The sequence below is a fragment of the Aspergillus neoniger genome (assembly GCF_003184625.1).
Source record: "Aspergillus neoniger CBS 115656 unplaced genomic scaffold BO87scaffold_34, whole genome shotgun sequence".
NCBI lineage: Eukaryota > Fungi > Ascomycota > Eurotiomycetes > Eurotiales > Aspergillaceae > Aspergillus > Aspergillus neoniger.
The window spans coordinates 30,205-42,901 of NW_020291162.1; the positions used below are offsets into that span (position 1 = coordinate 30,205).

Sequence of the window (12,697 nt, forward strand, 5' to 3'; positions counted from 1 at the left end):
AGTAGCTAAGCTAGGTTCATCCGAGCCCACGGTGTGGCTGCGAAACAAGGAAGCGCAAAATAGGCGGTATTAGCAAATATGAATGAACGACACATAATAATAGCTGTCAAGTAGTAATTCGTGGACCATGATACTTGGAGTAATTTTAGTGACTGAGGGGTGAGACAACCTTTCAGCATGAGCCTCTTTTGGGGTTAGCAGCTTGTAGATACTCCGTAGCTACCAACTACTAACTGTACAATACTAGCGATTAACCAACTAGCAGTCAGATGATACTCACTAACAATAAAAGAGACATACTCCTCCGGCCGGTAGATCAGGTTCTGTGTGCGGATAACTAGTAAGTAATGGATGAATTGGGTGGGTTGCCTTTTTGGCTGACTTTGGGACTTGGTTCCTCAGGATTAGCGTTGCCAAGTTTAGAAGCCACCACCCACTGGACTCACTCACTGCCACCCACCACTAGGAACTAACTACTAACTAGCAGTCCCAAACTGAATCCGTCGCTCCCCGGCTGCCACAAGAGCAAAGAGAACAAACATGGCGGCGCAGTCAATCAGTCAAGTCAGTCAGCCAGGCAAGCAAAGCAAAGCCCACCCCCCCGTTAATGGTGGATGGATCGATGGGCCTTTTCGCTCAGCCCGAGCCGGGGGGCCTCGCATACCAATCATGCCAACTTTTTTTTTTTTCTTTCTTTTTCACTATCTTAATTTTCCTTAACCCTTTTCCCTTCTTGCTTCCCTTTTTTGCCTTGTCGCAGATTCACAGGCGTGGTGCTTTCTTTTCCTTGCACAAAGTCTAAACCGCCCATCGTATCGGGCTTCCCACTCGTTCTACTCTCTCTCTCTCCACTAACCAACTGCTGCTGCTGACTTCCCGTGTTTACTGCCTCACCTTCCGAGCCTGGCCTATTCCCCTCCCCGCCAACCCCCGAAGTGATGGTGCGCATCCCCTACATCACCAACCTGGGGGAGATCGAGGAGTAATCCACTCCTGTTCTCGAATAGCCCATCATCCACAAGCCACCCTGCCATTTCCCTCATCCCAACTTCAGCTTCCCCTTCCCTCGCCGACCTCGCCCGTTTTTAATCCTACCTACCGTTCCTTCATTCGCTGAATCTCGACCGGGAAACGTCATTCGTTATACTTGGAGCCTGATCAGGTACCCGAGGTCCTGGGATTATTGGCATTCTCCGATACTGCTTGGACAACGTGGATTGAATCATTTACGGGGGGACTGACCTCCCCGAGGAGGTCATCCCGTTCGCTGTCGATGGCCGAAATGTCTGTACGTTGCGACGCGAGATGGCACCATGATGCGGGTTCAGCTGTCGGGACCAGAAGACAGGGTATCCAAGGTTTCGGGTTCGTGCAGGATCAGCAAACGACGCGACGATGGCGATGGCGCAGAGATCGATCATGGGTCAGTGGTATTAGCTTGATGCTGGTTGTGTTGTTGATATCTTGGATACCTCCTGCCTCTGCGGTGTTGCTAGACTTTGAGAACTGTCTGGAACCCGCTGTGATTCAATCGGAACCACAACAGCTACAATTCGTCCCATTCGACGTCTCCGTTGTTTTCAAACAGCACGACTCCCTTCACCCTCTGAACATATCAGTCTATGGCAACGTCTCGGGAACTGCGAACGGGGAGACTTATCCATCGCCGGATGACCCCCAGTGGTCGAACCCGAATGACACTGTCGGAAAGATCGTGGATCTGAATACTGCCAACAACAAATACTCCACCCTTCTGTCGTCAATCGACGTTCTGAGCTTTTCTCCTTACAATGAACCGTCGAGATTCTGCGACTCGGTCTTCCAGGGGTCTTGCCCCCTGGGCCCCGTTTTCTATGTCAACTCGTGAGGAATCCCGTTTACTTCGGCGCTGTTGTATACTGGTAACGCGCACTGGCTAACATTATCCTCGCTGTATAGGTCGGACTTGTCCGCTTTGCGCGCCTTCTCGATTGAGCACGATATGCTTTCCTCATACTACTTTTCGACCTTGTCGTCGAGACTCGTGATCAAGTCTGGCGACGCTGCTGCCACGAAGCTCGGTTGTATATCCGTCGCAATAACCCCCGATCTTGGGTCGTCTCTGAAAAGCACCTTGGCTTATATCCCCTTTGTTATTCTTGTCCTGGTCGGAGTCGCCACGGTAACGGCAGCGATCTACAGCCCTTGGGGTACTACGGACCCCTTCCACTGGACTAGTAATTATGGTCGTGACGAAGATGTGCTGCGATTAGTAACGCCGGGATTTGGAGACTGCCTACAGTACATCCAGTTTGCAGTGTTGACCGGCTCTCTAACCCTGAACTACCCTGGTTTCTATCAGCCTGTGATCAGCCGGGTTGCTTGGTCCGTACTCATGTTCAATCAGAGTTTCCTGGATCCCGGAAACGAGCAAAACCCCGTCAAGGACGGTGTGTATGCCGTCAACGCTACTTACGGATTGGACAGACTCGATCAATATGTCGGCATGCCTGCAGCGCGTGATATTTGGCCGGGAATGATGGTTTGGCTACTGGTAATACTAGTCGTCGTCACACTATTAATCCAGGTGGTTTTTGGCTTGCGTTCAATCTCTCGCAAGATCGCCAATAATCCGGAGGAGGACCTTCGATCTAAAAACATGCCTTTCACCGTTGGGAACATTGTCCGGGTCGTCTTCAATTTTCTACTGCTCCCGGTCCTATCAATATCTTTTTTCCAGTTGGTTATTGCCAGCGAATCCCCGGCATATTCTGTCGCACTCGCAGTTGTGGTCATAGTGATCCTGGCAGCCTTCTCTCTTTGGACAGTGCGGCTCATTGCGAACACTCGGCCCAAGTCCTACCTTTTCGACGATCTTTCGACCGTACTACTCTACGGCCCGCTTTACAACACTTTCTGTGACGATGCAGCTGCCTTCGCTTTGGTGCCAATATTTCTTACGTTCGTTCGTGGTATTGCAATTGGGGCGCTACAGCCCTCCGGCATTGCCCAGATCGTACTACTGGCTATCTGCGAGGTGGTGTCGATTTTGACACTGATAGCTTTCAAGCCGTTCCCGTCGCCAACGTCGATGAACCTCTACCATGCATGCTTCTCCATCGTTCGCTTCCTGACGATCTTGCTCAGCGTCGTTTTTGTTCCTTCATTGCGCATCTCACAGGCCGCTCGTGGATGGATTGGCTATATCATCTTGTTCCTTCATGCGCTTGTCATGGTCTTCGGATTCTTTTTGAACGCTTTGCAAACCCTTATCGAAGTCATTGCACGACTCGCCGGTGCGGGTGGTTACGAAGGAGGTGTTACCCGCGGTGGCCTGGTTAAGGTTTTCGGTATGCGGCAGCTGTCACGGCGTGTGCCCAGACAAAGCGTCGCCACTCGTCAAAGCATGGGATCGGAAGCTGCCATGCTAGCGCACACCGATGACAGGCTGTCATCCCAGTTCGACGGGTCGAGACCTCGCAGTCTTTCCGGAAGCTCAGCCATGCTTTTGAACCGTGCTGGTGCAAGTGAAGGGCGGGCTAGCGCAATTTTTGATTCAGGCAGCGCGCACGGTGGAAACCACAGTCGGGCTAACAGTAGCGGTTTCTTTACGCCCTCAACACCCGGTGGCTTTGCTGTCGGGTATCAGACCCCAGGAAGTAACTCCCCGAAGAGCGGTCCCGTCTTTGCGATGCATCCGCATGACCCTTACTATCGGCCACCGCGGCCTCGCAAGAAGGGCGTGGAAATGGGAGCTGCCGGAGAGAAGGGCAGAGCATCGCGGCACACACACAGATCTTCGAGTTACGGAGACATCGATGATGACATTATCGAAGGGCCGTCGGTCTCTGGAAGGGGCACGCCTACTCCCGCGTATATTCCGGCACCAAAAGATGACCTTGACCTTGATGATCCCCGGCAGTCACGCAAGGACTACGCGGTCCGTGAAGTCGACTTCTACTACCGAGTCCGGGGGCCGCCATTATCCCAGTCGGGCACTCGCAAGTTGAAGACTGGTCCAGCCGACCCCACTGGACCGGTTTCTTCTGCTACCGGCTTCTTCCGTAGTCTGTTCCGTGGAAAAACCAAGGAGAAAGGAAAAGGCTTCGAGGTCGTACGCAGCAGCAGAGCACCACCGCCTGGTCTCTTCCCCGAAAGTGAAGAGTTCCATGACCAACATGAACCCTACCGAGACGAACCTGACGAGCAGGCTGCCACAGAGCAGAACCGCGAGGCCTCGGAGGCCAATGCTAATTACCGCGATTCGGACGGTGAAGGAAACGAGCGGTCTACGGAGACGCAGACTGTTCTGCCCAAGGTAGAAACGGGCGGCGACATTGAGCTTCCAAGTCGCGCGGGTTCTCAGCATAGCTCTCAGTCTCCGTCTCGACCGGGTGCCGGACGCCAGGGTTCTATACGTTCTCTGGCTCCGGAAGAGCTGGAGTTGACGCAGAACCCTCTCTCTGTGGTGACGGATACAGCCGCTCTGCCATCAATGGAATCCGGTCACGGAGAACCATCTGTTCATAATTCCGGGCAACTCCATCCGTCGGCCTCAGTCACTGGTCGGTTACCATTCACTGCTACCAGCTCGCCCTCCCGAGATCGCAATTTTTCCATTGCTTCCACAACCGCATCCACCACTTCAAGCCGTCGGGTCAACGATGGAAGCACACGTGTTGAGCGTCCATCCAGTATGGGTTACGTCGCACAGTACCGCACTCAGGATAATATCCACGAAGCCAGTCCGGATGAACCATCGTTTGCGGGCAGCGCCGCCGAACTGGTGGATGAAGCGCATCACCACGACGATGAGGCACACTGAAGGCAGCCTCGTCAGTCTGAAAGCATAAGCGAAGCTATCTTCCATCGGCATTGCTGTGGAGATGACGAATTTCTTTTCCCCACTGTGTCGTCAACAAAAGGATTATGTGCAAAGGCGTTTGTGATATATAGGTTTGGATTTCCGTTAAATAAGCAACCGGATCCTGCAGCATTCTGCTGGCCAGCGTGTGTCTTTTATTTCTTTTCTTTCCCTCCTCGTTTTTCATTCTTGTATCCACCATTGTCTCATATCCACATCTTCTGTCTAAACCTCCCCTGCTCTTGCATCGTGGCCCGCAGTTACGGCAGCCACGATTTCGACCCCTTTCCCCTGTAACCCGGCCATTCCGGCATGGGTACGGCCTTTTTGTGTTCTGCAATCCCAGCGTCGCATCTTGTATAGGTTGGCGGATTCTTTTCGTGTATGGACTGTTAGGCAATACATTTAACTATAGTTGAACGGAGAATGGGGGATAGGCGTTTACATTAGTGCTGATAATGCTAAATAGCAACCACTATGCTAGTGAAATATTTACACCCATACTTGGGGGATAGAGCGATTGTAGTCCATTGTTCTAAGATCAGTGTGAGATACGAGACATGTGAAATCATCAACGGCAGCATCACCCGAGCATCAGCCTATCTCTGACTGAAGAGAGGAGATCCCCCGGTGGCCTGACTATCAGAGCTGGCTGATCCACCAGATCAGTAATTCATATGCACGGTGTCCCTAGATTCTCCGAGACCTGGCTAGAAATACAGATAGTAGATTCTCCTGACGGAATTGGCTAGTCTGGTCAATCCCTGATCGGAATAATCGGCGCGAGCCTCGTGGGTTGATGATAAAAGAGGCACACAGACACACCCACAGACACCGAGAGAGAGAGAGAGAGAGAGAGAGAGAGAGAGAGAGAGAGACAAAGAAAAGAGCAAGTACTAATTAACTAAGAAGCTCACCTCGCGGACCGCCATTTTGCCCCCCGGCCAATCCTCGGCTTGTTGAACGTCAGCCAGCGGCAAAGCGCCTGACCATCACGCCCTCATTCTCACACACTCTTGCGGCTGGCAGTCTCTTGTCCCTTTTGCAGCCGCGTTGGTCATCCCTTTCCTGATCAAATTGCTGTCAGCAGGGAGGAACTGGTGCTGGTGTTTCTTCGGGGCGCGTGCTTCTCCTTCTCATCGCCCGAGTCACGAGACCCCCCTCCTGGCCGAAGATTTGCCTTCGACGCCCAAAAGTCCGAACGTTCTCGATTGATTTCCTTCTTTTCTTCAAAACCTTTGCACCCACTGTCTATCTGCTTTTTTGTTTTTTGCCAATTATTCCGCCTTCTTCTTTTCTCTCTCCTCAGGTAGAAGACCGTACCCCAGAATCAGTCTTCTCCCCTTTCATAATTCACGCCTGCTACACGCTACCCGGAAACGCGGGTCTGCCTTATCCCTCCCCCAATCCTGGCCTCGTCGCGCCACTCAGTCAATGACGGTCCGTCGTCCAAACGGCGGAGATTAGTCTCCTCTGCAGCATCCGGCAGACATCCAGCTTCAGCATCGACCTTTTCTACGCCTGCTCCTTTCCCTCAGTTCATGTCGTCCCTGTCGAGTCCGGCGTCTTCCCGATCTGCTTCATCCACCACCACCACCACCACCACCACCACCGCAGCAGCCGCAGCCGCCGCTTTCGCCGCCCCACCGCCTTCTTCTGGTCTCAGGCCTCATGCGAGCTCGGAGCATTTACGGACAAGTGAGGCCGGTCCTGCACTAGATAGACGTACTGAGAGACGGCGATCCACTCTCAGCGGGTCGGATCGTAAGCGACGGATAGTCAGTCTGGAGGCGGATGCGTGGTCGAGGCGTGCAGTTCCCGAGCCGTTGACGGAAACCGGGCCGAGCAGTAGCAGTCGAGCAGCAGCAATGGATAGCAGGTCTATTCCCCGGTTTTCCTCGTTCGAGACGCAGACGCAGACGCAGACGCAGACGCCCCAGGATCCTCCTCCTTCGTCCTATGCCAATCCCATCGATCTAACATCACCCCCACCGCAGTCCCGGCCGCAGGGTATATCTAGCTCGACTGATAACTACCGTCGAGGATCGTGGTCACGGACGGGTACTGGTGCTTACGTGGAGTATACACGGCCGCAATGGCAGCCTGATGCGGAGGTGACGAAATGTCCCATTTGCGGGACAACGTTCAGCTTTTGGTACAGGAAGCATCACTGCCGTAAATGTGGCCGGGTCGTGTGTGCGTCATGTTCCCCCCACCGGATTACTATTCCCCGACAGTTCATCGTGCGCGACCCCAATCGTTCTTATGCATCCTCCTCTCTGATCCCCCCGCGCGCGGCTCCGGTTATTGATTTGGAAGGTGATGACGCCGCCACCTCCCCAACTGCCCTCAACCCGGCCCTGGGGGGCGGGGAGGAGGTGCGGCTGTGTAACCCCTGCGTCCCAGATCCCAACCCAGACCCGCCTCGTGGGTTTGCGACTGTTCGGAGCCGCGGGGGAGCAGATTCACGTTCGGGCATAGGGCAGGGGGCTTACCCTACTTCATTCAATCAATCTGGACATCGATCTTATCATTCCGTGTCATCGCCCGCTTTTCAAAATCCCCACAGTGGAGGCCTGGTGAGTCTCAATGTATGCCCTCTGGGAATGATTACCCCCACTAACAAGATGACAGCAGCAGCCAGGTACATTTCCCTCACGGCCAGGACGACGGACCGTAGGCTCAAGCGATTATACCACGTTTGGTGGGTTGGGCGGCGCCTTTGCTCCACGGCTGCAGGAACGGCCCAGGCCCATTGATTACGGATCATTGTCTAGTTGCCGCTTCCATCCCATCTCAATGGGTTCCAGTGCCTCCTCTCGACCGCTGCCGTATCCGGGTGCGGGGAGTGCCAGTTCATTGCCCGTGTCGTCGACAGCCCGACCCTCGTCTCTCGGGGTAGCGCCGTGGCGGCGGCCTCACGTCGAAGAGCGCGATCTCTGTCCGATCTGTGACCAAGAGCTTCCACCTTTGGGCAACAACGGGGACGAGACTAGTCGAGAGGCACATATTCGCGACTGTATTGAGAGCCATGGCCGACAAGGTCGCATGTCCCCGCAGAGCGGTAGCCCAGCGGCGTCCTCACCCGTTCCCGTTCGTCTGGTTGTATTCAAGGCGACGGAGAAGGACTGTGTGGGACAGGACGGAGGGTTACAGGAATGTACCATCTGCATGGAAGAATACGAGGTTGGGCAGTCGCTGGTGCGGCTGGAGTGTCTGTGCAAATTCCACAAGCGATGCATTGTTGAATGGTTTGAGCGGAAGAAGGAGTGCCCGGTGCATAAAGTCTCCTGAACGAGCCTGATGTCTTCATGTTGGTGTTTTGTGACTTTATAGCGGGCCTCTTTTGTACTGTGCAAGCTTGGTTGCGGCTGGATTTCCGCCTTCTTGTCGGTCCGATGGTGGCTTTGTTTTTCTTTCCCCTGGTGAGGCAAATGTTCTTTCCAGCACTATTTCGCCGAGCCGGCGTCCTGGCCTTGTTGTCTGTTGTCTCGTTGTTTCTTTTACAGCTGTCAAGCAGCTTGGGGTTCTTGTGTTTGGTTGACGAGAGTGATGAGTTTCTCTCTGGTTGGTGTTCTTGATCTCCCCCTCATGTTTGATGCAATTAGTTCGGCGCGTGAGTTCTTGGCCATTTAGTTAGAGCGACTGCTGTTTCCCCCGGACATTGGACATTTACGAATGCTACACCTTTTACATACTCATTGATCAGAGAAGTGACCGATAAGAGTAACTAACTTATGGATCGAAAAGGGGGATGGGATGGCAGTTGGTGCACACGTAAGCAGCGATAGATAGGAATGGCAGCCTGAGAGTGTTGAGTCATCCACCCATCATTTCGAGCCTAGATAATTATGGGATATGCGTCAAAGAAGGAACTTAATCTCCCAGGGCGCTATTAATTGAAATGGATGATAATTTATAGTATTATTGGTATACAAATATCCCATGGTCTGGCAGCAGATTAGGAGAGAGACGTAGAAACAAGAAATCGCAGGCGACAGAAAGCCGCCCCTCCACTTGAGGCTCCTTCGCTCGTCTTTCGCGTCTCCGCGTTTTCTCTCTTTTCTGTTTTCATCTTCTTGTCATCTCCTTCTCCTCGCACAAGCTGTCGCATCAAACCCGGCAGTGAAGCACCATCTTCTTCGAACGTGGTTCCCGATATCTAATGCATCTTCATCCAGCATCTCCTGGAGGAACTCCTTTTTAAGGCTTGAACACGCACCCGCCTGAGGCCTCCACGGTCGGCTGTCGGTCACCGACCGTCCGGTTCTCCGACCTTCGCCCAACTGCAGCCTCCCAAGCGAGTCTGGCGTCGTGCCTTTCCACCTCCCCTCATCTTCTCCTCTCTCAAATTAAAAATGTAAGCTTGATGTTCATATCGGTCTCCTTACTATCCCTTCTAGGATTAACGCGCGCGCGCGGCCAAGCGATCGGAAATCCTTGCCGGTCGTGATATTGATCCGTTGGCCATGGCGACCATCATCCACCCGTCGTGCAACCCAGGCTGACGTGCCTTAAATCCAGTCCCCGCAAACCGATGGAGATCGATCCGCGTCTGCGTGCTGGCAGTGACAGCTCTCCTGCCGACGGCACCGCAGCCGGTCGTCCATATATCCCTCCCCCGGTCTCTTCCAGACATCCCGACCCCAATGCCGCCGGTCCCTCCACTCTTGCACGCCGCAGCGATTACCCCGAACCACCGTCCCCTTACTCTCCCGCTGACCACCTGCGATCCGCCGTCTCGTCTGCAAGTGGGCCCGGCTACTACGGCAGCGCCGCGCACTCCCAGTCGACGCCATCTATATACCGAAGCGGGCCTGAACCTGGCTCGGTGCCCAGCACGTCCTCTCAACTCGATCCCGTCGATCCGAACGATCCGTATGCCGAATTGCGACGTCCGCGCGCCTGCGAAGCATGCCGTCAACTTAAAGTCCGATGCGAGCCCGATCTCAGCCATCCCAATGGCACGTGTAAACGATGCGCCAAGGCCGGCCGGAACTGTATCGTGACCGTTCCCACGCGCAAGCGCCAGAAGAAGACCGACAGTCGTGTGGCGGAGCTCGAGAGGAAGATTGATGCCTTGACGGCGAGCTTGCAGGCCTCCCAGGGCCACGAACCGCACCCTCTTCCGCCGCCCGCCGCTCTTGAGCCGCCGCGCGAGGAGCATCCGGGAAGGCGCTGGCTTTCATCCACGGCGCATGCCTCTACTAATGGATCGATACCCTTGAGGTCACCTTCCAGCATGGCGGGGAGCAAGCGGCGGCACAGTGGGGAGATCAAAGAGCCTGCTCCAGTGTCTTCTCGCACTTCGAGCCCTAGCGACGACCAGTCATTGTACAATAAGGCTCTCAAACAATGGCGGGCCATGGGATACGGCTTGGAGGCACAACCTAAAGATTTGGCCAGCGAGGGCGGGGGTGATCTGATTGACAGAGGCGTCGTGAGTGAGACACTGGCTCAGGAGGCATTTACCAAATACGTCGATCGAATGGCCACCCTCATACCTATGGTGGTGTTCCCACCAGGCACAACAATGGATGAGGTGCGGCAGAAGAAGCCGGTGCTGTTTCACGCTATAGTTGCAGCCGCGATCGGTACTATTCAACCACACCTACAGCTATCGCTGCTGGATGAATTCTACAAAGTGGTTGCCGAACGAGTTATCGTGAAAGGTGAAAAGTCACTGGATCTAGTCCAGGCGATCCTAGTCTGCTGCAACTGGTACTCGCCCCCAGACAACTTTGAAGAGATCAAATTCTATCAGTTGTCAAACATTGCTGTCTCACTCGCAATGGATCTGGGTCTCAATCGAAAGGCGATCCCCAAGTCCAAGCCGTTCGCCCTAGTCAAGGAGCTTATCTCGAAGAAGTCATCTATCGTCGTAGACCTGGATTCAGCCGAGGCGAGACGAACCTGGCTTGCTTGTTATTTCGTCGCCGTGCAGTTCGTATCCCCTACTCATCATGCCAAATTGACCGCTAACAGCCATACAGGTGTGCCGTCTCTTTGAGACGCGTGAATCTAGTCCGATGGATGCCATATATGGATGAATGCGTGGAAATACTCGAAAAGTCTCCAGAGGCCTTACCATCCGACAAAGGCATGATCCAATGGGCAAAGCTAGCCCATATCCTCGAAGATATCGCCGTCCAGTTCACCAGCGACGACGCCCCTACCGTATCATCCTTCTCAGACCCAAAGTTCCTCTACACGCTCCGCGTTCTCGAAAGACAACTGGACCAATGGCGCCGAGAAACTCCACCAGAGCACTTTTCCCGTACGTCAAACCCCCCAATCCCAATTCCCCAGCTACCTACCTACCTACTAACCACACCCCCAGCCATCCTGAAACAAGCCGACTGCATCATCAACCTCTTCCTCCACGAGAACGCCATGCACGTAGAATTCCACCGAGACGATCCCAAAACCGCCAACGACGATCTTGCCAGCCCCACCAGCCCAGCTCACATCAACGCCCTCAGCACCTGCCTGACCTCCATCCACGACGCCATCGACACCCTCTGTTCCATCGAAACCAAGGACCTCGTCCTAACCCCGACAGTCGCTCTGGCCCGAACCTCCTTCGCCATCGTCGCCCTCATCAAGATCTACTCCATCGTCTCCAGCCCAGACACCCGCATGGCCCAAGTCATCGACCTCAGCAGCCTCAAGACAGAATACTACCTGGACAAGGTCATCCGTCATTACACCAAAGCCGGCGAAACCCCGGGCGGTCGCACCCCAGCTAAATTCAGCGTTGTCCTGAGTCTCCTCCGGAACTGGTTCATGAAACGCAAAGACCAGGGTCCTGTCCTCAAAGAAGCATTATCGCTGTACAAGTGCTCTGATGAAGAGCGACTTCAGGTACCTATCCTACATATCCATCCCTACACCAACACTCAACACTCACTAACCCATACCCAGCAACCCCCCCAACAAGACAAACAAAACCAGAGTCAAACCCAAGGCCAAACCCCCCTCCACCTCCTCAGCGAAGTCGCCATGGGCGATCCTCAATCCCGCTCTACCACCACCCCAACCACAACCAACAACCCATCCCCAACCCAAACCCAACCAACATCCAGTAATAGACCAATCTACACACCCAACACCACCACCGCCACCACAAGTACATACCCCGACCTCCTCACCCAACAATCCCCCTCATCATCATCTGACCTCCCCATCCCCCCTCATTCCCATTCCCACTCTCATTCTCACACTCACACCCACACCACCGACTCAACTACCGAACCACAACCACCCTCATCAACCTGGGTCCAACAATACCCCCCTCCACCCCGCCAATTCTACCCTACCTTCAGCCCCTCATACCAAGATGTCCAAGGATTCGGGACTGATCCGAGTAATGGGAGTAATGGGAATGGGATGGTGGTTAGTACTCCTGGTGCTGGTGCTGGTTCTGGTGCTGGTGCTGGTGCTGCTACTGGTAGTGCTAGTGCTAGTGGGGGAGGGGCAGGAGGAGGAAATCCGATACAAGGGTTGTTTGTTCCCGAGTTGGGGGTGCAGATGGGGTTTGATCCCGAGAATTTGTTCATGTTGGGGAATATGTTGGGTGATGAGATTCTGAATTTGCCGTTTCAGGCGGATGGGGGGATGGGGATGGGGATGGGGTTTTATTGATGTGTGATTTTGGATGTGGCTCTGTAGATGATCTGATTATGGGTGAGGTGGATTTGTTTATATATATGTTGATGATATCCCTACTCTTCTTGTTAATCTTCTATTTTTTTATTTATTTATTTATTTATTTTTTTTGATCGTGTGTATCTATACTATTGGAGTACAGTCCTGGGTATATTTATATACATAGGAAAAAGTCATAAAACTAAG

The 12,697-nt window shown here is 53.7% G+C and overlaps 3 protein-coding genes across 3 annotated transcripts; all 3 read left to right on the forward strand.

Annotated features, from left to right (window-relative positions):
- Window positions 1-1,282: 1,282 nt before the first annotated feature.
- BO87DRAFT_316692 (uncharacterized protein) lies at window positions 1,283-4,804 on the forward strand (the record flags this gene model as incomplete). Its single annotated transcript, XM_025619742.1, has 2 exons — window positions 1,283-1,863; window positions 1,939-4,804. 2 exons carry the CDS (start codon window positions 1,283-1,285, stop codon window positions 4,802-4,804), a joined length of 3,447 nt encoding a protein of 1,148 aa, XP_025476138.1.
- Window positions 4,805-6,384: 1,580 nt separating this feature from the next.
- BO87DRAFT_429339 (phosphatidylinositol-3-phosphate-binding ubiquitin-protein ligase) lies at window positions 6,385-8,137 on the forward strand (the record flags this gene model as incomplete). The annotated part of the gene is made up of 2 exons (XM_025627491.1): window positions 6,385-7,422; window positions 7,478-8,137. The coding sequence occupies 2 exons, from the start codon at window positions 6,385-6,387 to the stop codon at window positions 8,135-8,137; spliced, it is 1,698 nt and encodes a 565-aa protein (XP_025476139.1).
- Window positions 8,138-9,223: 1,086 nt separating this feature from the next.
- On the forward strand, window positions 9,224-12,656 carry BO87DRAFT_379565 (putative C6 transcription factor (War1)). The gene is made up of 4 exons (XM_025624069.1): window positions 9,224-10,786; window positions 10,837-11,120; window positions 11,184-11,707; window positions 11,768-12,656. Exons 1-4 carry the CDS (start codon window positions 9,381-9,383, stop codon window positions 12,485-12,487), a joined length of 2,934 nt encoding a protein of 977 aa, XP_025476140.1. The 5' UTR covers window positions 9,224-9,380; the 3' UTR covers window positions 12,488-12,656.
- Window positions 12,657-12,697: the final 41 nt, after the last annotated feature.

Bases quoted from the DNA above. Each gene is read 5' to 3' on its own strand.
- BO87DRAFT_379565 (XM_025624069.1), top strand. From the start codon at position 9,381: ATGGAGATCGATCCGCGTCTGCGTGCTGGCAGTGACAGCTCTCCTGCC. The intron at 11,121-11,183 runs GTACGTCAAACC...CCACACCCCCAG, and splicing joins TCCACCAGAGCACTTTTCCC to CCATCCTGAAACAAGCCGAC. The intron at 11,708-11,767 runs GTACCTATCCTA...ACCCATACCCAG, and splicing joins CTGATGAAGAGCGACTTCAG to CAACCCCCCCAACAAGACAA.